The sequence below is a fragment of the Empidonax traillii genome, unplaced genomic scaffold (genome assembly GCF_003031625.1).
Source record: "Empidonax traillii isolate 1590-97213 ecotype Southwest subspecies unplaced genomic scaffold, ASM303162v1 scaffold375:size1330703, whole genome shotgun sequence".
Classification (NCBI taxonomy): domain Eukaryota; kingdom Metazoa; phylum Chordata; class Aves; order Passeriformes; family Tyrannidae; genus Empidonax; species Empidonax traillii.
In genome coordinates, this window is record NW_020955568.1 from 889,564 (window position 1) to 910,724 (window position 21,161).

At 45.1% G+C, this 21,161-nt stretch overlaps 1 protein-coding gene across 8 annotated transcripts in view; it reads right to left on the minus strand.

Moving 5' to 3' along the window:
• Nucleotides 1-276: 276 nt before the first annotated feature.
• Nucleotides 277-21,161, minus strand: part of SCAI (suppressor of cancer cell invasion) — a 37,555-nt gene continuing 16,670 nt past the window's right edge. For all 8 annotated transcript variants that reach the window (XM_027892972.1, XM_027892967.1, XM_027892966.1 and 5 more), the window contains 14 exons: nt 20,608-20,694; nt 20,000-20,098; nt 19,233-19,329; nt 18,379-18,477; nt 17,605-17,757; nt 16,690-16,791; nt 16,047-16,148; nt 15,095-15,173; nt 12,964-13,063; nt 12,436-12,517; nt 7,795-7,867; nt 7,075-7,248; nt 6,886-6,986; nt 277-5,781 (listed from right to left, as the gene is read on the minus strand). In XM_027892972.1, coding sequence (XP_027748773.1) covers nt 5,632-5,781; nt 6,886-6,986; nt 7,075-7,248; nt 7,795-7,867; nt 12,436-12,517; nt 12,964-13,063; nt 15,095-15,173; nt 16,047-16,148; nt 16,690-16,791; nt 17,605-17,757; nt 18,379-18,477; nt 19,233-19,329; nt 20,000-20,098; nt 20,608-20,694 — 1,498 coding nt within the window. In that variant the 3' untranslated portion in view covers nt 277-5,631. The remainder of the gene's footprint in view (nt 5,782-6,885; nt 6,987-7,074; nt 7,249-7,794; nt 7,868-12,435; nt 12,518-12,963; nt 13,064-15,094; nt 15,174-16,046; nt 16,149-16,689; nt 16,792-17,604; nt 17,758-18,378; nt 18,478-19,232; nt 19,330-19,999; nt 20,099-20,607; nt 20,695-21,161) is intronic.

Sequence of the window (21,161 nt, forward strand, 5' to 3'; positions counted from 1 at the left end):
GCAGAGCGGACGAGGCGGTCGGTACGAGCGTTTTCCACAGTTTATTGACAGCACAGTCCTTCGGCGGGGCCGGGACAGGGGCGGGGAGGGGCGGCCGAGCCCCGGCACGGGGACAGCGAGCGGCTCGGACACGGCACGACCGCGAGCGCCGGGCGGGAGCGGCCCCGGCGCGGCGGGGACAAAAGCGAACGGAATCTGCTCCAGAGTCTCTGGAAAGCCCGGAGAGGCGGCGACGAGGACGCGGGGTGGCGCTCGGTCTGTGACCCGGCCGGGCCGGGGGTGGCGGCTCGGACAGGGAGAAGCGGCAGGTCCCAGCCAGCGGCTCTTCCTCCTCCCAGCAGGGTCCAGCGGTAACACAAACGCGCTGCTTCCCTCCGCAGACACCCAGAACAACGGCACAGAACAACGCTTCTGGCATCACGCTGCTTTGGCGATTACACATCCCTTGCAAAAAAAGTCCATTTGCTCCAAAAAAAGTTTATTTATATATCTCTATATATTTCAAGGAAAATATCTGTTTTTACCAAAATACGATATACAGGCACACAGCTGTAAAATAACTTTAAACCGATTCACTATAAAATTACTTTTGGTAATAAATAATCTGATTCTCAAGAGAGGCAAAACACTCTTGTACCTCTGCATTCCCAGAACGCTCCCAAATGCTCCCACCTGTGCTCCCCTCGTCCTTCTCACCGGGTCTTGCCCAGGGCAGAAGCAACTTGTGCTTTTCAGCCTGCATGAGGCAGAATCCTGCTCCCAACAAACCACTTCAAGGGAGAAATGATGATAAACACGGGCCGAGAGCGACCTGCGAAGTCAATGGGGCAGATCCTCCCAGCAGGGCTTATTCTGGAAGGAGCAGCTGCTGGTACAAGGCTGGTGAGGTCTGCTCTGCTCGGGGGCTCCTGCAGGCCAGGGAGCTGCACTGAGGTCTGCTCCCAATGGGAATAAAACAGCTATGGGTGCATCTGGGCAGAATTCAGACAGTCCTTAATCCCCCAAAAGGTCAGTCAGATTCAGAACTAGATCTCGAACTAGATCTCTTGTCTTGGCAGAGTAATGGTTTAGAGGGGAAAACAAGAAGTGGCTGACTGGCAATCCTAAATCTAAAGCAAATTCATGTCTGATGTGTTCCTCCCCTGCTCCACTAGCGGACACCCAGATCCTCAAAGCACTTGCAGTACATGTGGTCACAGAACAGTATTGCTCTAAAAGTCAGATATTACCAATGTAAGAGAGCCCCCTCAGGAGTGTATGATCTGCTCTGGAGAGCCTGACCTTACTGAGGTGCACAGAGCAGCTTTCAGCTCTCTAGACCAGATTTTTCCCTTGTTCATACAGCTGTTCCTGCCTGCAGAGCTCCCTCAGCCCCAGGAGCAGCCCCGGCAACACCAGGCCTGAGCGAGGCTCAGCCGCTGCTGCACCACTGAGCTGCACTCGGACACGGACTGAGGAACTGGACACAGATAAAGCTTTTACAAAAGAAGCCTCAAGACAAAACAATTGTTCAGACAGATGCCAGGATTTTTAGCTTTCTGGAAGGAGCAGGCTTGCAGCACAGCATGGTTACAGTACAGGGGAGGTGGCGGGGCAGGGGAGATGCCTCCCAACTCATGCCAGGGATGGATCTGGGAGCAGCACTTCCACCCCTTCTCCTTAGGGGAGAAGCCTGACCAGAGCTACTCAAGTTGTAGCTTTTGAAGATGATTATTTGGAACCTAATTTCCTGTTGCCCCCATCTATTTCCTGTGATCCTTAAAAGACATCTCTGCACATCTCCCTGGGGAGCAGTCTTGAGAGTTTAGTCAGTCATGATTTGACAGACATTATTTTGACAAACTACTCAAAGAAATGTCCTGGAACTTCTCAAGAAAGCACTCCAGGGAGCAAGTCCTGTTTGCACAGCTCATGGAAGTTAGTGCTCCATTTAGCTTGTGCACGAAGCAAAATGACACATCACATCCCAACAGCAAATAAAAACCAGAGCATTAAAGACTCATAACCCTGCATTCCTCTGTCACTGTTGTTCCGAGAAGTCAAAGGGGGGAAAAAGGCAACAGTAGTAACTTTGGCAGGATGTTCCAAAGCCAATTTGAGCAGGAGCACAAACAATTCGAGCAGGTGCCTACTGTGGGAGCAGGATTCATCTGAGCACACCACATGCAGGGAGTAGGGAGCCAGGCAGGAGCAGTCCCATAAGGACACAGTTGGTCCAGTTCACCTTGTCCTCTCAGCGTATTACATGCAGAATTTACCCCTTTAATTTGGCATTGCCTGGTGCTGGCAAGTCTTCTCTGTTAATCTAAGCAATAAAGATACATGGAGAAAGGGAGAGCGAGACAAGAGGGAAGGCAGCAGGCCTGAGAAGAAAAGGATTTGTTCTCTTCTCACTTAAAAATGGTTCAGTCTTTGCTTCGCTTCCACACTGAGGACTGTGAGATACAGAAACCAGATTTTCTTCAGTACACACAAGCATACACCGAGGTACCTACGACCATAGCACAGAGCACACAGTAGCACGAGTTCAGAATGACTTAGTTCAAACAAGACAAGCTTTTACTTGGAGGGGAAAATATCAACATTTTCATCTCGGATGCAGTTGCTTTGGGCAGGAAGGGAGGGGGCTGGCTCAAAATTCAAGACCAGACGCTTATCCTAGCTACAGCTAGAGCAGACAGAGGGTAAGAGCCCTTTGCTTACACAGTACAATTCCATACTCCTCCCAACACAACCATCTTTATCTTTGAATGTCCCTGCCAGCATTGGACCTTCTAACAAAGATCAGTAGGTAAGAGGAGAATGAGTAGCCTCAAGAATAAATTTTTGACTTGGACAGTCTTTGCTGATAAGTACAACTTCTGAACTAATTTTCAAGGACTACATTCTCTTCCTACATTCCAGCTTCTTCAGGGCTTTTTGTTCAGCTTTTTAAACAGTGCATTTTCCTCTGATGAGATCTACCTTGGCAACAAGCAAACAACCTCCTTGAAGGGCTGTGAAGTGGAGTAGAAGCCTCTCAGGTCACAAGCAAGGACTCCCCACTTCAGCCTGGCTAAAATGAAGGTGGGATCACCAGGGCTTTCCTAGTCAGTTCACAAGCAACGTCCCAGAGGTTCACCAGCCCACATGAGTGGAATCATCATCATCATCATCATCATTCCTATGCTTGGAAACAGCATACTGTTTTCCACACAGATGGAACCAAAATGAGAACAGCTTCATAAAAGCAAAAGCTAAAGCAAAGCAAAAGCATTCAGTTGGAAGGCAGCGAGCTGGGGAAAACTCAATTCCCTTTTTCCATGCAAGCTGAACACTGCTGGGGGAGGAACAGCAGGCAGGGCAACAGATAACCCGCCTCTCACTCACTGCTGCATTAAAGGCCTCCTGTATCTTCAGCTTCCACACACAGTCCCATGTTTTAGTAACTGGGGACCTCCTACCAGGCAGGAAGGCAGAGATCAGCTTCACAGTAAATACATGAATCTTACCACTAATACATACAGGAGTACCCAGTCCCCCGGCTAACTAAGGGCTCCTGTACCTCAAATCAGTTATGAATTACTTCAAGGTCCAAGGGTGAGTCCCTGGAAAACAGTAAATTACAATGGCAGAAGAGCCAAAACCTTTACTACAACCAAAAATGATCTGCAGCACCTTGTGGAATCCACCCGAAATGGCGTATGTGTGTATATATAAATTTTGTATATAGACATTGTAGTGGTTCATTCTTTTTAATACATATACAAGTACCTATACATATATACATATTTACAATTTACACCAGCCAGTAGATGTATGTGTACTGTACATACACACACAAACGCCGAGAACACACATGCACACGCACAAACACACCTGTTAAAACAAACTCCACAGCCTGGGAAATGAAGTCCTGCCAGAGTCCAAAGGGCAGCACCAAACTGGGGGGGGCTCAAGGTAACAGCTTCAAGACTGCTTAGGACAAACACGAGCATTCACAGGATTTTGTACACTTGGGAAATAAAGAATGGATGGTGCAAGCCTCAGCCCAGCTACAGAGAACCTTCATGCAAACTCCCCAGCTACACTCCAGCCATTCCTGCTGTTCCATACTGTGCCCTCAGCTGAATGGATCCACCAGTGCTGTTGTGGCTGACTAGATCACACCTTGGGTGATGGCACCGCACACAGGCCTGCCACAATTCCGTAGCAGTCACCAAGTTCTGCACTGTTATTACCTAAACACAGAGGCATGGCTGGGGTTCAACAAAAAGCACTGATCAGACTTGTCCTTCCACTTCTTTTCTAGCAGCCCATGGAGCAGTGACAATAGACTTTTTTATTTAATAGCTTAAAGTATCTCCATTTCCTCCTTGCTCACACCTGCCCTGCCAGGAGCTGCCAGAGCTCCTCTGTCTCTGCAGGGCAGCAGTGCAGTCCCAACTGAGCCAGCCAGCTTTGGCCAGCAGCCAGAACAGCCTTCCCCAGCCAGCACCTCCCCGAGGGCCACTGTCCTCCTGCACACCCCACACTGAGGGTATGGGCTGGGGAGCCCACGGTGCTGCCACAGTTACAGCCCCTCGGTTCTCCTGCTTCCAGGGCACGACTGAGCTGCAGGGGGGGACATGCAAAACATCCACGGGGTTATGGCAGCTCCCACTTGGTTCAACCTGCCAGGGGAACATCAGCACCTCTCCTGGGGCACAGGGATCCAGCACAGGGGGGTTGGATACGCAAGTGATGGGAAGGGCTCGTACTCAGCACTGTACAGGACGTCCTTTCAGCTCCTTTCAGGGAGTGGTCACACTGTGGGAGCCACACATTCCACCACACAGGGAAAGGAGGGGTAACACCTCCTGGAAATGTCAGGATTTCTACACAGTATCTCAAAATAAAGAATGCCCCCTCCTCCTGTGGCAGCAACACAAATGGCAAGATGCCCCACAGGACACTGAGAGGTGGGGGCCAGCCTTGGGCGTTTGTAACTCGACCACCTTCCCAACCAGGTCCTTGGCCAGCAGGACACAGTTCCTATAGAAAACTGCTGTGTCCAATTTACAGGGAGCATTACGTATCTTTACAACTTCACTTGAAAGCCACTGCTCCAAATGCAACTCAATTGTCCACAATTTTATCTCCTCACTTGCCTAAGACTGAAAAAATATATTTGTTATGAAGGACTCTGTTATTGCTATTGTTGGTTTGCACTGTGTGGTTCCATCTTTACCATTTCAAATCCAAACTCTTTGGGGATAAAATATTGGGTTTTCTGTTGATTTTTTTTCTTTCCAATTTCTTAAAATTGTATAAAAATAAAGGATTTCCACAAATGTGGGCTAAAGGTAACCAATAATACTTCTATGCTCAGGATCAGCTGTTGGAAATGTGGTTGACAGCCACAAGACCAGAAATAAACCTCTAGTGATTCTTTAGTTTAACATTTAAAAGACATGAAAACTTCTGCTTATAAAATTGACCCCATACAGAATGGAACAGCTCAACTAACAGCTGTTTATTATTACTTTTTAAAATAATGGTCCTAAATTTAAAAATAAAATCAAGTACTTCCTTTTATGATTTTCACATTATAAAACTGCACCATTCAAAATCTGTGGCCAGGGAAACCCCTTTGCAATAAGACAGTTTCTTTTAATAGTCATCGAGGGTGTTTTCCAGGAAAACATTCCTAACATCCAGTATGGAAGCCAGCTCCAAAATGTGCTTTTGGAGGTGAGGGTTCTCCACCGTTTCATCTCTTGGCAGCTGAGGGTAAGATTCAGGATAATTTCGAGTCTCCTGCTAGATAACAGTGAAAACAGAGAGAATCAGACACTCATTTCTTTCACAGCCTTTACAAACAAGATTGCAAAAGGCCAATTTCACACTATCTGTTCAGTATGGCAGAGAGAGAAAATGTTCTAGAATTTACAGTTTTGTGTTTCCATTCATCAGAGATGGTTACAGCGGCAATACAAATGCCTATTCATCTGAGATGGTTACTGGTATGTTCACAGAAGCCTTGCAAAAACAAAAAAAACCCAAACAAACAAACAAAAAAAAAAAGACTTAAAAGAAGACAAAGAGACTTCACATGTACTTACCTACCAGGCTGGAGCTCATTTCTTGAAATTACAGACATGTAAGCATCTCCAGTGGGAGATTTATCTCACCTAAAATAAGTATCTAAGACACTGGGGGCGAATCTCTCTACCTTAACACAGACACATTTCTTTGCCCTGATATCTGAGTGGCCCAGGTAGCTGCCTTGGGCTGGGAGAGCTGCTGGATGCCTGCAGTTCCACAAGTGAATATTGCCCCTTTCTGTGCTCAACTCCCATTTCTTCCTGCAGTGTTTAAAATGGAGCAGGCAGTTCATATGCCAGCACTCACATACATAAAATGGTGCAGATCCAGAAGCAGACTTCACTGTTGGCACAACAGGGAGGAAAAATACATCTTCCTGTTTAGCTTATTCATTTACACTTCAAACACCTTTCAAAACCCACTCACATTAGAACACATTCAGCAATAATGTCCCACTCCTCCCCACTTAGTCTCATATTCTTGTTCTACACTGTTTTAGTTGTGTAGACATAATAACCTTGACTCATTAAGATGTATTTTTGTAGCAGACACAGCTGTTCAGAGTGACACAAATGAACTGGAGCGTGTCTGCTGCAACTTCTGTGCAGGACTAAGGCTCCAGCAAGTCAAAGGCTTTGTGCCTTTGGAGAGACACAAAGGCACAGCCTCAGTGCAAGCTGCAGGAATGAGCGTGTGAGCATCAGTCATCTTTCTGAAGTCACAGGGATGTGTTCAGAACTCAGACCCCTCCACCCTGAGCCAGCAGTTCTACATGCACTGGACTGTCCTCCCCACAAAGGCACAGATATCCCTCCATACCCTGAAGATTTTGTGCATCCTCATTGTAGCTGAACAGAAGATAAACCTTGTGAGAAGCAAGCGAAGAAATTCATCCCCAAAAAACTGAAGAAAGGACTGATCTGTGGAGAAGGCAAGGAAAGCTCAGTTTAGAAAGGCTTATAAAACCAACCCTCACAGAAGGTTCAGCTGTGCATGCCGAGGCCATACCTATGGAGCGGGAGTGGGTCAGGAGCTGGGCAATATCCCGGTTGATTTTCCGAAGGTAATCCTGACACTTCTCCCACAATCCTCTGCGCATGCTTGATAATCCAGAGACAAACAGGAATGCCATTAAAGGATTGTTCAGAAAGAGTGTGAAGAGGCTACCCCGCTGAGACTGATCTAAAAGGAAAAATAAATCAATAGACAAAGAGATACATTTGGCACATGAAACAGAAACGCTGTCCCTGCCACAGAATGAAGTCACTCACCCGCTAAATTCCATAGCAGAGGAGCTACTCCTCTGTCTTAGTTACACCTTCTCTCATGGAGATCTGGCCAGTGACGGGCAATAAAGCCTTGCTGGGGACGTGCATTAACACCAAGACACCTTAACTGTCTCTGCTCCCTTTCTGGGACTAACAGAGCTGCCCAAAGTGCTAAAACCATCATCCTGCCTGGGACAGCAATTTCCTCAGTTTCTGTTTGGAGAGGCTTTGCTCCTACCACTTGTTGGAGCTTACTGTAGAAATATCATCAGTGTTAGAATAAATTATTTACCATAAACAGTAAATAAACTTTATCATATTACTTCAGCCACTGTCAACCTGATTTAGGGGTTACACAGTAGTGAAAAGGTGTCTTTTCCCGAGGAATCCAAGTACTATTTGTTTGGGATAGATATGGGATGCAACTGCAACTTCTTGGGAAATGCAATACAGCACATACCTTGCAATGCTTTTGGATATGCTGTTGGAGAAAGCAAGCACACCAATGGCTGTCCAAATAAGTTTGTGAAATTCTGTAACAGATAAGAGTTTTGAAGTATTGATGGTCACTTTGCTTGCCTTGAATATTCAGCAGGTCGAGGGTACAAATCCCATTAATGACAGAGACACTAATGCCCCTTGCACAGCTCAGCATTGGCCATCAGCCTGACGAGTTCACTTGCCCAGATCACACACAGAAGGAATATAACCCACTACATTCTAAAGGAATTACAGTTCTCTCATTTCACTGGTACTGATGGCATTGAAAAAAATGTTCTGCGGTAAAAGCCATTGGCTTTCAGGTCAAAACAGCTCTTGCGTCTTCCCTCAATACCAAATGAACTGTCCAGCCAAAGTAATTTCTTTCCCCTTTTCTTTCTATCAGGAAGAACTATATCTAATGAAACAGGAAAGCCCAGAGGAGAAGAGTTTTAAAATAAGTTTCCTTTAAAACAAGTATGTAATAACCTTAACATCTGCTGCACTGCACCTCATTTTACAATACTCATTTCATGTCCCCTGCACCTGCACCTTAAATATTCCCTAAAAGTGTCCCATTGCACAAGGATTTCTCCAGAACCTCAACCACCACCATTGTCCAGTTCCAGCAACATTTACCTGATAACAGTCCTACTGTGTATCTGTCTGGTGGTAAATAATTACCACAGAGGGGAAAAACGCCAACAATCATTTACATAACCTCATTAGCTGTCACCAGAACAGCTCTCTTAACCATGCAGGCTTGCAAATCCATAAAAGATGTGATTGTGTCTGCACCCTCTCAGAGCACAGACTCAAACCATTGCATCCAGAGCACACGAGTGCCACACACACATCTGCAAATTACAGTCTTAAAACTGTCAGGTTATGGCTGTAAGACACACAACACCAGAAGTATTTGCTTGTGCAGAATCCTCAAAAAGCTAATTTTTTAATTCCTTCTTGGCCTCTGTGTAATTCAAATGGAACTTTCCCTTCCGGGCAGTATATTTCAGTTAAATTAGTTTTACAGAATTAATTTAATCTAAATCTGCTAAATAGTAAAGACAGTAATCTAGTCTAATCAAAATAAAACACTTCCCATCTTCGACAGAATGCTGACTAGTCCTAAAAACCCTCTGAGTTCATTAGGAGCCCAAGGAAGATTGATAATGCTGGATCCCAAGGTTTGGTCTCTAATGAAGAAACAAAGACTCTTCCCTTGCAGTAACTCCAGGCCAGCCCAGGAACTGGACAGGTGAAAGTGAACTAAAAAGAAAGGTTGACTTTAACTCCATCTTATACCACTCAGTTACAGACCAAAGCAGACCTGCCAGCAGCAGCAGGAACACCACAGTTCAGCAGTGCCCAGAGCAACCCCGGGTCACTCGGGTATCCCAGGCACGGGATCACTCCCTGCAGTATCTGGGAGCACTCTGGACTCTGTCCCAGCAGGTGAAGCCAACACAGCCACTGAGTCCTGCCCAGGGGAGAAACTCCACGGCTCAACCCACACCGTGCTCTTTGGAAGGCAGGTGCTCCTGCCACCTGCTCCCCCTGCACCACGGATCCAGGACACACTGACTTCCAGGCTCCTGCCCACACACAGCTGCCTAGCAGAGGCCAGGTGAACACCAGGATTCACTCACCACCACCACCCCCCAGCTCCTGATTTCCCCAGGAAAGAGCTGTGGCATACATGGAACAAAGGAAGCGGAGCATTTACAGCCATGGCTGGGAGCAGAGGGCCAGTGGTGCACCAGGAAAACCTGCCCTGCAGTCCAGGTGTTGACAGCAGCTCTGGATAAGGAATGCCCTACCTTTCAGTGCATGGATGACTCCAATAAGGATAATCCATGTTTTGTTTTGATACTGGCTCTGGTTTTTGACTTCAGCCAAGTTTCCCACAGAAGCACTGCTGCTTCTTACAATGCATGTACATCTCTTTTGAAAGAAGAACTACGTGTCATCCCCAAAAGAAGTCACTTCACGTGTAGGCTTTGTTAAGCTGAGTACTTGGACCACAAAGGCCTTGCATTCTCACTGGCTGTAGGTTTGGGTTTGGTTTGATTTTAAGACTTTGCATCTGACGATGATCCGTGATCCTAGACAACCACAGCTACAGGATGATATTGATCTAAAAATATTATTTCATCCACATATGCAGTGGTAACCTTCAAGAACACACAGCCATCTATATTTAAATGGAAGTGTTATAAAAAATTCACGGCTTTCAGTAGACATGCTCGATTTGCAGTCATCTTCCACTTTCAGCTAAATATACAGGGAGGAAGCTGTTCAAGTGCCGCTGATTTGACAAACTGGCAAGTCACTTCCTGGCAGGACTGACTTTCAGTCATCACCATTTCAGCCCTGCAGAGAGGGGGAGAGGACAGGGATGCGTGCAGGAGAGCAGGAACGGGCTGCAGAAAAAGATGTGTGAGCAGTTGCTGTTGCTGCCCGTACTGCCGGCAGTGACATTTAAATGTCAGGATAGCTCCTGTCCTATCGGGAAAGATCAGGGCAGCCATGTGGAAAAAAGGCAGTACTGATTTCAACTTCTCACACGGTTGCACAGAACCTCTTTGTTCATGCCAGCACTCGAGCCTACAGAGCCCCTCCCAGCCCACCCAGGGACAGTCACACGCCAGCCCTGTCAGGGCACTGTGGGGACAAGGAGCCCAGCACGCACAGCACAGGGACAGGCAGGAGTGTTCCAGGGCTGGGAAACACTGACACTGAGAGCTCTGCCAGGTACCTTCAGTGGAAAACACAACAAGACACCTAACCCTGTCCCCAGACACCTGCCTGCCTACGCTCAGGTTCAAGAGATAAGGAAGGTGAATGTCACTTCTGAAATGCTGAACATATTTCTTCTTAGATTCCTCACAGCTGTGCCCACACAGTTCTGATCTGGGTCAGAGCTCCTAGCAGCCACTTCTGTAATCCTGTCCTGAAGTACTTCCAAAACTCCCATTTCTGTGCTCCTTCCACACAGGCAGAGCTGGACTGCTCTCCCCCAGCTGCTCTGTGTGCTGAACAGACAGAGCACTGGCGAGTTTTGCACTACTGTCGGTCAGTTCACTGCAGGGCAAGGAAAAGAAACTCAGTGGAGGTTACAGTTTTGCTTACTGTGTGCCCACAAAATCTAAAAAAAAAAAAAAATTATCAAATTTAAATGTAATACAAAGAGAAAATTCCACTGTAAATACTTGACAGTTATTCTCACAAGAGCTGCAAATCTTCATGTGGAAATCCATCACCCCAAACAGACCCTGTGCTCTAAGCTGTCCACAGAGCTGTATCTGAATTAAGGATGACCAGGAATCCCTTACTCCCTTACAGAGTTGATCCACTTGACATCTTTCAGCAATTCTATTAGAGGAAGGAACTCAAAACTCAAAACCAAACCCAAAAACCAAACCTGAGCCACACTTCTTCCCCTGAAACAAAACCAACCTTCCTGATGTTATACTGGAATGAATGTCAGGAAAGAGCAGAGGAAAATAAATCCCTACCAAACACTCATTTTCTCAGAAAGACAAGTAAATCATTCCAATTGTGTTTCCCTCCCTTTAAACGGGGAAGGGCAATTAATAAAAAGCAGATTTGCTCTGAATCCTAGTGTGGTGAACTTAAATGCAGTGGTGTTTAAAAAGCCCTCTGAGATGCATTAGAGTCCAGCAAAGACCTATTGGAGAGGCCACATTTGAGTGTCAGGCAGGAGCTTCCCAAATTACACTGACCACTTATTTAGTACCTCTCCTTGGCCAACAAATGCCTTTAAAACAAGTGGCCCAGACTGTGGACTCTGAACAAGGCACTAGTTCCTCTGGCCACTAGACGTCCCTGTTCCTCCTCCGAAACACAGCTGTGCTTGTTCCCTTTCCTCACTGCACGTAATGGAGCTATAAAAGGAAGACAGAAGAAGTGGCACTTTCCCCAGATATAGCACATTCTTATTACCCCATTCATGAATGAAATAAATGTGTAATGCTCTGCAGATTCAACTGGCCACTGTGAGTGCAGTGCCTGCTTCTGTATTACCCGAATTGTGGATTCCCAGAGGTGATTTGTCATGGAGCAATTCTACTGTAAGTCCAGAGCACCCTAGGAAGGAGGCTCAGTGTCCAAGCAAATACCACTCTACAGTAACACTGGATGCTAATTTGAGTCTTGTTACTTCCTTGGTTCAGACACAGACACCCCTTGTTTTATAAGAGCAGGCTCAATGCTTTCACTCCTTTCTGTTGCTTAAAAGCAACTGAGTGTTGGATGACTGGAAAAAAGAAAAGCACATTAGTTAACTCCCTCCCCCATGCACACACACCGAGATTTGTCTTTGGTATAAAACAAAAATAAACCTCCCACCAGAGACCTTGGAAATCTTGAACCTTTTTTCCCTCCAGGAGGATTTATTACTTTCCAATGAGCGGCTGTTCATGTGCTTCTCCTTCTTGTTCCTATTCATAGGGTCAGATCCTGACTAGCATGCACAACCTCAAAAGAAAAGAAAGACTGAATACAAACTGTTTAAAAAAAATAGCCTGTTAAAAGTGTAAGCTAACTAGGGGTTGGCACTGTATCCTACCACACGAGGAGCTGCCTTCAAGGGTCTTACCTTATAGGCGACGCTGTTGGAAGAGTCCACGATGATGAACAGAGGCTTTCTGGTGAAAGGGTAGAGATCTCCAGGGTGGAGGCTGCAAAGAGAAAGGGACACCTCACAGAGCACTGGAACTGCTCAGCCACACAGCTGCCCACACCCAGATAAAAAACAAGCAGATTCCCCGTGCCCCAGGCCTCGGATTCGTCCCCAGGGAATAACTACACAACTCACTTGGTATTCTCTATAATATGGCCTATGGGACTTGTTATTAGTTCGAGAGATGTTTATCTTCTTGAGAAATCATCCATCGTTAATCTGAAGTTTGCCAGTAATTAAGAAGTTACATTACGTCACAGCAATACTTCTGAAGTGTTTAAATCATCATTTGAAGCTGCACATTCATTTCTAAGTGTTCAACTTCAAGCCAATCTCCTCTGTGATGTCCTGACTGAGGAGTTTGAATTCCAGAGGCTTTGATGCCTTTTTCTCTACTGAAGACAAACTCTTCTGAAGGCACAGGTGTCCCACTGTGACACTCACCAGTGCATCTCCTTGTATGACTGGTTTCGCTTGTGGATCGCGTCCCCGTTGATGATGTCCCGGTTGCTGTTTGTCAGAACACCCCCAAAGTCATAGGGACCTACACGGGGGAAAGGAAGCTCAGATCAGCAGGGGCAACTCACCCTGAGACATTTAACGATTATATGGGAGGGAGGAAGCAACAACAAATCTCAGAAAACTGAAGGAATCTGAACTACTGCAGTTGTAAGGAGGGGAGAGGGGAATGTGGAGCCTTTGCTCACTACATACTCCATTTTATACTTTCTTAGCAGTTTCAGCATCTATCAAATAGAAGCAAACAATGCAACTTCATAACTTCTAATTTAATTATTCACTATTTATTCTCAAACATAATACTAAAGATCCAGGTATTGGCTCTTGTTAAACTATAGAGAAAAAGGTTAAAACCCATTACACACCTGAAACAGGAAAATCAAAACCTCTGTAAAATTACTGTATGGGTTTGCATATTCCAGATTCAGAATTTGATAAAAAAGTAAGGATAAATTAATAAAAAATAATGGCTATATTATTATCATCTGCAGTTCTAACACTGCAAAGGGGAGAAGAGAGAGCTCAGAGAATGACAAAAGGACAAAACAGATTTAACCAGATTTCAAATCTGCAGCAAAGGTTTATATTTTAGATTTCAAAGTCAGAATTCACAATTTCCACACGCACACACCCCGGACATGTGTTCCCATGGTAAGCTAATGAAGCATTCTGCTAAGTGTGCACAACTGAGCTACCCCCTGACTGTCTGATGGAGAGCTAAGATGGAAGCAATGGCTATAAAAAATATCCCATCCTACAAGATATCAAGATATATTTCTGCCATTGGTATGGATATGAAATGTCACTAACATTAGCAAACTAAAGTATTAGGGTTTCCTCATTCTGTGGTACATTTGCAGAGTTGGTTGACCCCTATTTGGCCACCAAATGCAATTTTTTCAGGTTTGGATACAAGGCACCTTTCCGTTTAGAGGGAAGCTTTGGGGATACAAAATCAGGAACAGAACAGACATTAATTCAGCACAGTTACAAACACCTCACGTGGTCTGCCAAACACAAGCTGCTCACAGGCGATGGACAGTGCAACTTGCAGCTGCTCTCCCTTTTAATAAGGCAGAACTCTGTGCACACCACACCACCTTATTAAAAGATTGCAGTTGGGATGGGATTCGCTGACTGAAAGCTGCACTCTGACTGTGCAGCTCTTCAGGTGCCTCTACCACAAGGTCTTAAGCTGAAACAACACATGCAGTGAGGTGGACACACCACAGGCCTTGGAGAACATGCCTCAGTTAGAACCTACCACCTAGTTGCAGCAAGAAGTAAAATGTTAAAAGCACTTAAAAAAATCACTGCCACAATCCAAAGCTGACAGGGATTTTTTTATTTTTAACATTTTGAGAGCTCTATAAATCATGCACCGGGGAGGACAAGGCATGCATCTTATAAAGGAATGCAAGTCTCAAACAGATGAGGTTCGTACAATATTTAGGATGTTAAAAAGGTATTTGGATTTTTTCTTGAATTATATAAACAGATCTTTGCACTGTGTTTACTTTAGCCAACCAGTTTTCAGCTTTTGCATTGCAGCTGCATCCAAATATTCTGCTAGATTGCAAAGAACAGGAGGATGAGGTGAGGGGAATTGTCAGAAATCATGAGAAGGGCTTGAATTGTCAGGTTAACGAGCGTGCAAATAGACCAGTCCCTGCAGCCGCTTCAGCCCTTTCACCACCCATCTCCTGGTGCTGGGGATAGGAAAGAACCACAAAGTGCCACTCAGCCATTTTATGAACTTTGCACTGATGCATCAGCTGAGCCATGTGGTCTTCAAAATTGGGGAAGCTTTTAATACTTCAGATGCATCAACAACCGGACGTGTCCTTTGAAAAGTTCTCAGGTTAATGCACATTAATTAAAATACAAATAATCAATTACTGTTTGGGGAAAAAAAAGGCTATCTTACTAAGTAGATAGGAGAATCAAATTGACTTGTCTTTGAAAGGAGCTTTGTGACAGCTTTCTTGGTCACTTGTCCTGGAACATAAAGAGAATTCAAGCCCTGTTCATGACAGGGAGCATTCCTTTATTGTACCTTCACTATCCGAACGACCTGATGGAAACACGCCCGTGGCAGACAGGTAAATCAGCAGCACGCTGTTTGCAGGCAGCTCCTGGAATCCACACGAGGAGAGTAGCAGGGGAAGAAAGGGACAAGTTTATTTTAATATTCAACCATCACCTTCACAAATACATTGCCATTATCATTGTGCTAGTCCTGCTTCTGGCTTCCCTTACTCTGCCAAGATCCATGCAGACCCCAACTCCCCAACAATTCACAAAGGAGGCTTTGTTTCCAAATACCCCAGAGTCTGCAACATCTGCCTTTTCCCCTCGGCCCTTCTCAGCTGGCCAGCATGCACAACACATCCAGCTTTCTGTATAGACCTGTAAAAGAAATCTATTTTCCACCCTTCTAATGGGCTGTTTCCATGAGGGAACAGATATTTTTAATTTCTGCCAAAGGCTGAGCATGCAGGCACACAAAATTCTAAGAAGGATGAACTTCCTGCACCTCACCAGCTGTTCCTTGAGACAAACTGAAACTTGTTTCTTTGTAGGATTCATATTTTGGTTTTACTACTGAATCCTAAGTCACTGACGTGTACAGTCAGAACTCAGCATAATGAGCCCAGCAACTTTGATAAATTAAAATAAGTGCAGCAACTGTATTAAAAAAATCTACTAATGTATAGATGACTGGTTTGGAGGAGAGTAGGGGGTAAGGAAACAAGACAGGCAGCTAAAAATACAGCTTGTGCAGGATACAATTTGAATGGGATACAGGACTGGAGATTTGGCAGCTATACAGTACCGTTTCCTGAGGTACTTCCCTGATTTGGGATTATGTTTGGCATGACATGAAGTAAAAGAACTCCATTTTAACATTTTTCGGTTCTCCAGATCAGCGGAGATCCACTTTTTATTCAGTGTCACAAACCACCCTGGATATTTTTCTGACAAATAAATTCAGCAATTTCACAAACCTTAAATGATGCTGCTAAAAATGTATATAGCTGGCTAAAAGTTGGTTTATAAAGTAGATATTTATGGGGGTTTTCCCGCCTTGCTGGTTTCTCTGTCGATTCCTGTTAAAACAAACAAACAAAAACACTACTCAAAAAAACCTCAAAACAGATATCATCAAAGCAGTTTCAAAACCCTCTAAATTTCTACTTTTTAGAATCTCCAACACACTTCCTACACAAATGGTCTGCCCATGGTGCATTTCCTGTTACACAGTAAAGCAAGATGCACAGTATTTGAACAACTTTGTAGTATCCCCCGTTTAAACTTGTTACCTAAATCTTTCTTACTCTCTAAAGCATTGCCCAAGAAAAGAGCGACAAAATTCACTCTTCACCTCAAATGAATAAATTACATTCTTCATATTTCCTTATGCCCCCAGCTACAATATTTTTATGCTTTCTCAGCAGGGGATATTAACTTTCAGATGCCCTAGCAACCTGAGGAGTCCAGGTTTGAGCTGCTCTTCACTAACTTCCAGTAGGTTACACACCTTTACTGACCTGCTCTGCACAGTGACGGCACTGAGGGAGTATACAAATCAAACAACCAAAAGACCCAGTTAAGATCTGCTGCCAGGTTTGTCGCTGAAGTGGAACTGACCTGCATTCCAGGCTTGTTCATTTGTGACGCCAAGTTCATCGGTTCCCTCTCCAGCGCTTGCAGCATTCGGAACATGTCCACTGTTAATTCACTGAACTTGACCTGCAGGAGAGCCAAACAGTTTATTCTGACAGATACACCTTGAACAGCATTTCTCTGGAATTATCCAGATAAGAGACTCCACTGCATACCAGACAGGCCATTCTCTCTCTCAGGAATCTGTCAGTGCCCTCTTCAAATCTCTAAAGAGCCGTGAAGGGCTTCTGGAAAAGCTCACTGAGACAAAGTCTCCTTGTAACTGCTCTGCCCCAACAGGTCACTGCAGTGCAGACCCCTGCTTCCACATTACAGACTTTTCCAGGCTGTTTGCAAATCCAGTGCTGAGATGGCTACGGACTATAAATCCAAACAAAACCTGATACAGACACACTAAGTGCCATTTAGATGCAACTCCCTTGCTTATCTGAAAAAAGAGCTCAGAGAGAAGTCATGATGTTTGTATAACCTCACCATCATCATGTAAAAAAAAAAAGACTCTGAATGTCTTTTAAAACCCTCTTCCTGTTGCCACTGAAGTTGCAACAAACTGGAGTGTGTCACGTGCAAGCTTAAGTCAAGCTTTTTCAAGACACATCTCAGAGGCCTCTCGTGCACAAATGTTAAGAACAATCCAATATAAGAAAATCAATTGTATCAATTTAACTGACATGATGAATACAAGTAGTAAGAGTACCACAGGTCTAATATCTAACATTTCATTTTTAGCTCCTATTTCTGAGAACCTCTTCTTCTTGATGCCATTGCAAACATCACAATAAAAATATTTTTTGAGTTCTCCTCTATTGGATTCACTGTTGTATGATCAGAAAGGTTGCCAAGGGGGATGTAAACCCAGGTTTCCAGAATTTCTTTTACCTGGTTGTTGCAGTTCCCAATAATCAGTGCATCTGCAAGAGCAAGCTGTCCCACTATCATCCCCTGCTCCAGCAACGGAGCTCCCGTCTCAGAAAGCCTGTTAGAGGTGATTACAATGGTGTTGTCATCATTTAAAACCATGACAGGGTCTGCCTGAAAAAAGCAACCAGAATAAATCAGGAATTCAGAAAACATACAGATGTGCAGTCAGAGAAAAGTCCAAAGGCCTCACCACTTACAGAACATTTCATAACTGAGGCAGATTTTTTAAATGACTTTTCTGTATACATACTTATCTATCTGCATGCAGGCCACAGGGTAATGCCTTCCCCCATGGAAAGGCAAAGTTCTTAGGGACTGCAAGAAATACACGGTACTAGTGCATGAAAGTACAGCAAACAGATAAGCACACTGCCTCCAATGACATGCGCTCTGCTTCAGCCTCTCTGTACCTGAGGAGCCAGACAGCATCAACAACCCTACAGATTCACACAGAATAAACTAAATATTCCTTCATTCAGAATAACTCTGCTCTATTTTAGTTTGCCTTCCCAGCAATGAACAGCAAAGGAGGTGAATGGTAATGCTGCCACCCTTCTGGCAATATTTAAATACTCGTGTTGAGGGCTGTCCCATGAACACATCCATGAGTAAACGGGACAGGCACACTGTCCCTGCCCCTGCTTACCTCAGTGGGGATACAGCACCACTGCGGTGCACAAGACAGAAAATCTTACTTTTGAATAAACAGCTACAAGGAAATGGTATTCTCACCTCAATAAATGCTGCCACTTCCTGAAGAACCAGGTTCCACTCCACCTGATCTTCAGTGTTAAAACGATGAGTGTAGTCTTCAATTTCATCTGACAGCTCCTGATGTAGACAGTTGAAAGGCAGACACAGTCACTTCTCAAACCGAGAGTCTAACAGGCAGGCAGTAACTTTACATTTGGTTAGCTGTGCTGGCCTTTAGGAATAACAAATAAATTCCTTGGGAACATATGCAACACACTTCTGACTAACATGCCAGCCAAAACGCGCTCTTTCAGCAGACAGAATGCCAACGCTGCACTCCGTTTTGGCAATGCAAACTGTCTTTTAAGTAGATCCAAATGCAAAGAATATCTGGAGTTAACTATCCCACTCACAAGCAGCTCTGTCACTGGTTATTACCATAAGCTACGGATGCCAAGGACTCAAATTTCAGCTTACAAGTGACTTTAAATACATTGAGGAAGGGAATGGTGTGGCTGTTTCAGCTGCTGCTGAGCTAAGCTAGCAGTTCAAGGGAGCTCAGACACAGAGACAGCAATGCAACCTACACAAAACCATCAAGACTGGGAGCTGCTTGCAGCGAGGCTGTCGGAGGGGCTGGGAAGCATATGCTGTGGGGAGCAGCTTGGTGTTCCTTTGCTGCAGTCACAGGGCACCTCCCTGACGAGGCTGCAGCTATTGGAATATTTTTACTTTGTGTTCAAACAACACTGTCAAATCGTTTGAGCTTAAAGTGTCATTACTAAATGTCTGAATCGCAGATGATGTTCGCTATGTAGGATGTCAGATAGACTAGAAAAGAGAGGATCAGCAACCTCCCACCCCTCAGCACCTTTAACCTTATTTTAACATACCTTCACAAGGTCCTTTACAACATCCATTTTGTTGAGCAAGAGACAGACCACAATAAACCTTGCATAGTAACGCAGCTTCTTAACCACCAGTTCAGGCCTAAACACAACAACAAAACACAACAGCCAAATTTGAGAATAAAATGGAACAGAGGGAGGTATCGGGGGTAAAGGAGAGGAGGAGTTTGAGACCAGAGCAAGGCTGAACACTTGCAGATTAAGAGTTCTGACTGAGGTCATATCGTGATCAATAGCTGCCTGGCTGCTTAGAGGTTTATTTAAAATTGGGTACAGGGACATAAAAAATATCTAAGAAAGCCACAGCCTCCCCCTTCTCCACAGTCTCCTTATGTGAGAAAGGCATGGGGGTCAGATATCATGTTTGGCTCTTCAAACCTCGTTGTACTGCAGTACTAACTGATGTTCCCCTGAAAAGCCTAATCAAACAGATTCCACTGTTCAGCCCAGCTGACTCATCTTCCAGCCACAGCATTCTGGGTCCCAGCACTGATACTGCTCAGGACTAAACACGACAGAACTTTGGGGCTAATGGCTTTCTATCCAGGACCAGGTAATAGAATATTCCTCCAGTCATACAGCAAAGCTCTCATTTATCTTTATCAGGTTTTTAATCATGGCAGGAGGATTAAAAGAAACCTCCTTCAACAACATAGATTTTATCCCAGTTATGCTTCTACAGTTTATAGCTCTTGGCTGTTTCCATGCACTGTTCTAGTCTTGAACAAACAAGGGCATCCATTCAGACGTACCTGTCCTCTTTGTTGACCTGGGAGTAGTACGACCTCTGCCTGATTGCTGAGTAGAAGGAGAAAGCCTCGTTGAGATAGCTGGTTTCTGAGGTGCGCAGGCTGCACAGGAAGAATCAGATTAGCTCACTGCCCCAGATGGAAATCCAAGCCAAACCCTCCCTTCCTGCCCCCTCAACCCGCTTGTGCACCCACAGCAAAACTCCCTCCTCAAGTAACACCATATGAAAGCCAGACTCATTCTGGGAAGCCAGATTTCAGAGCTTGGATCCCATTTCAGCTAACAGTCAAAGCTGCCCATCTTGCACCCATATGTACAGGTGATGGGTTCATTGGGAAGTTTAAAGGAACACAAAGCTTCCAAACTTGTAAATCACACTTTTGCAGGACAGTCCAATGCAGCACGCATGGAAAACACTTTGGTGGCAGGAGGTCCCAGGCTCACAGGTGCCTTTCCCTGCAGCCCCATGCAGTCCCCAGGGCCCTCATTCAGAAACAGGCATCGTGACTCAGCCCAATCACTGATTCCTCCTGACTGAGCATCCAGTCCTTTGGCAGGGAACTGCACTAACCCTGCATTCCCCACTGAATCCTCTTCTCTGCTTACTTACTAATAATGGTAATAGAGCTGCCCAATCTTGGAAGCAATTTCCCCAATTTGCCACCTCTTCAACCCATACCGATTGTCCAGTACTTGTCTATTTTGCAAGAGAGAAAAGAAAGATTAAAAGGCATTCCCGAATTTCCCAGAACATCTCACCAGACAAGACAAAGAGCCATCGCACGGCCAAATTCAGCTTTCATTCCTGGTGCAGCATTCCCAGTAGCAGCCCCCACAAGGCAACAGCACAGCACACCCCCCAGAACAAAGACCATTTATCTTGCATTAACTTGCAAGAACCAGACAAAAGTGTGATGCACAAAATACAACCAACAAAAGGTCACAACTTCCCAGGAGAACACTCAGACCACGCAGCCAGCGGAAGGTGTGAAGGATCAGAGCCCACGCTGCAGCAAGAGGCTTCACACCATTCCAGATGGGTTCTGCTCTGCAGAATCCATCATCTCCTCAGTAAGACATTAAAGCACCACACACTCAGGTAGAGCAAAAGGGTTTGTTATAAAAGTCACACTGAAAACTCTGCAACATTTTAATTCATTGGAC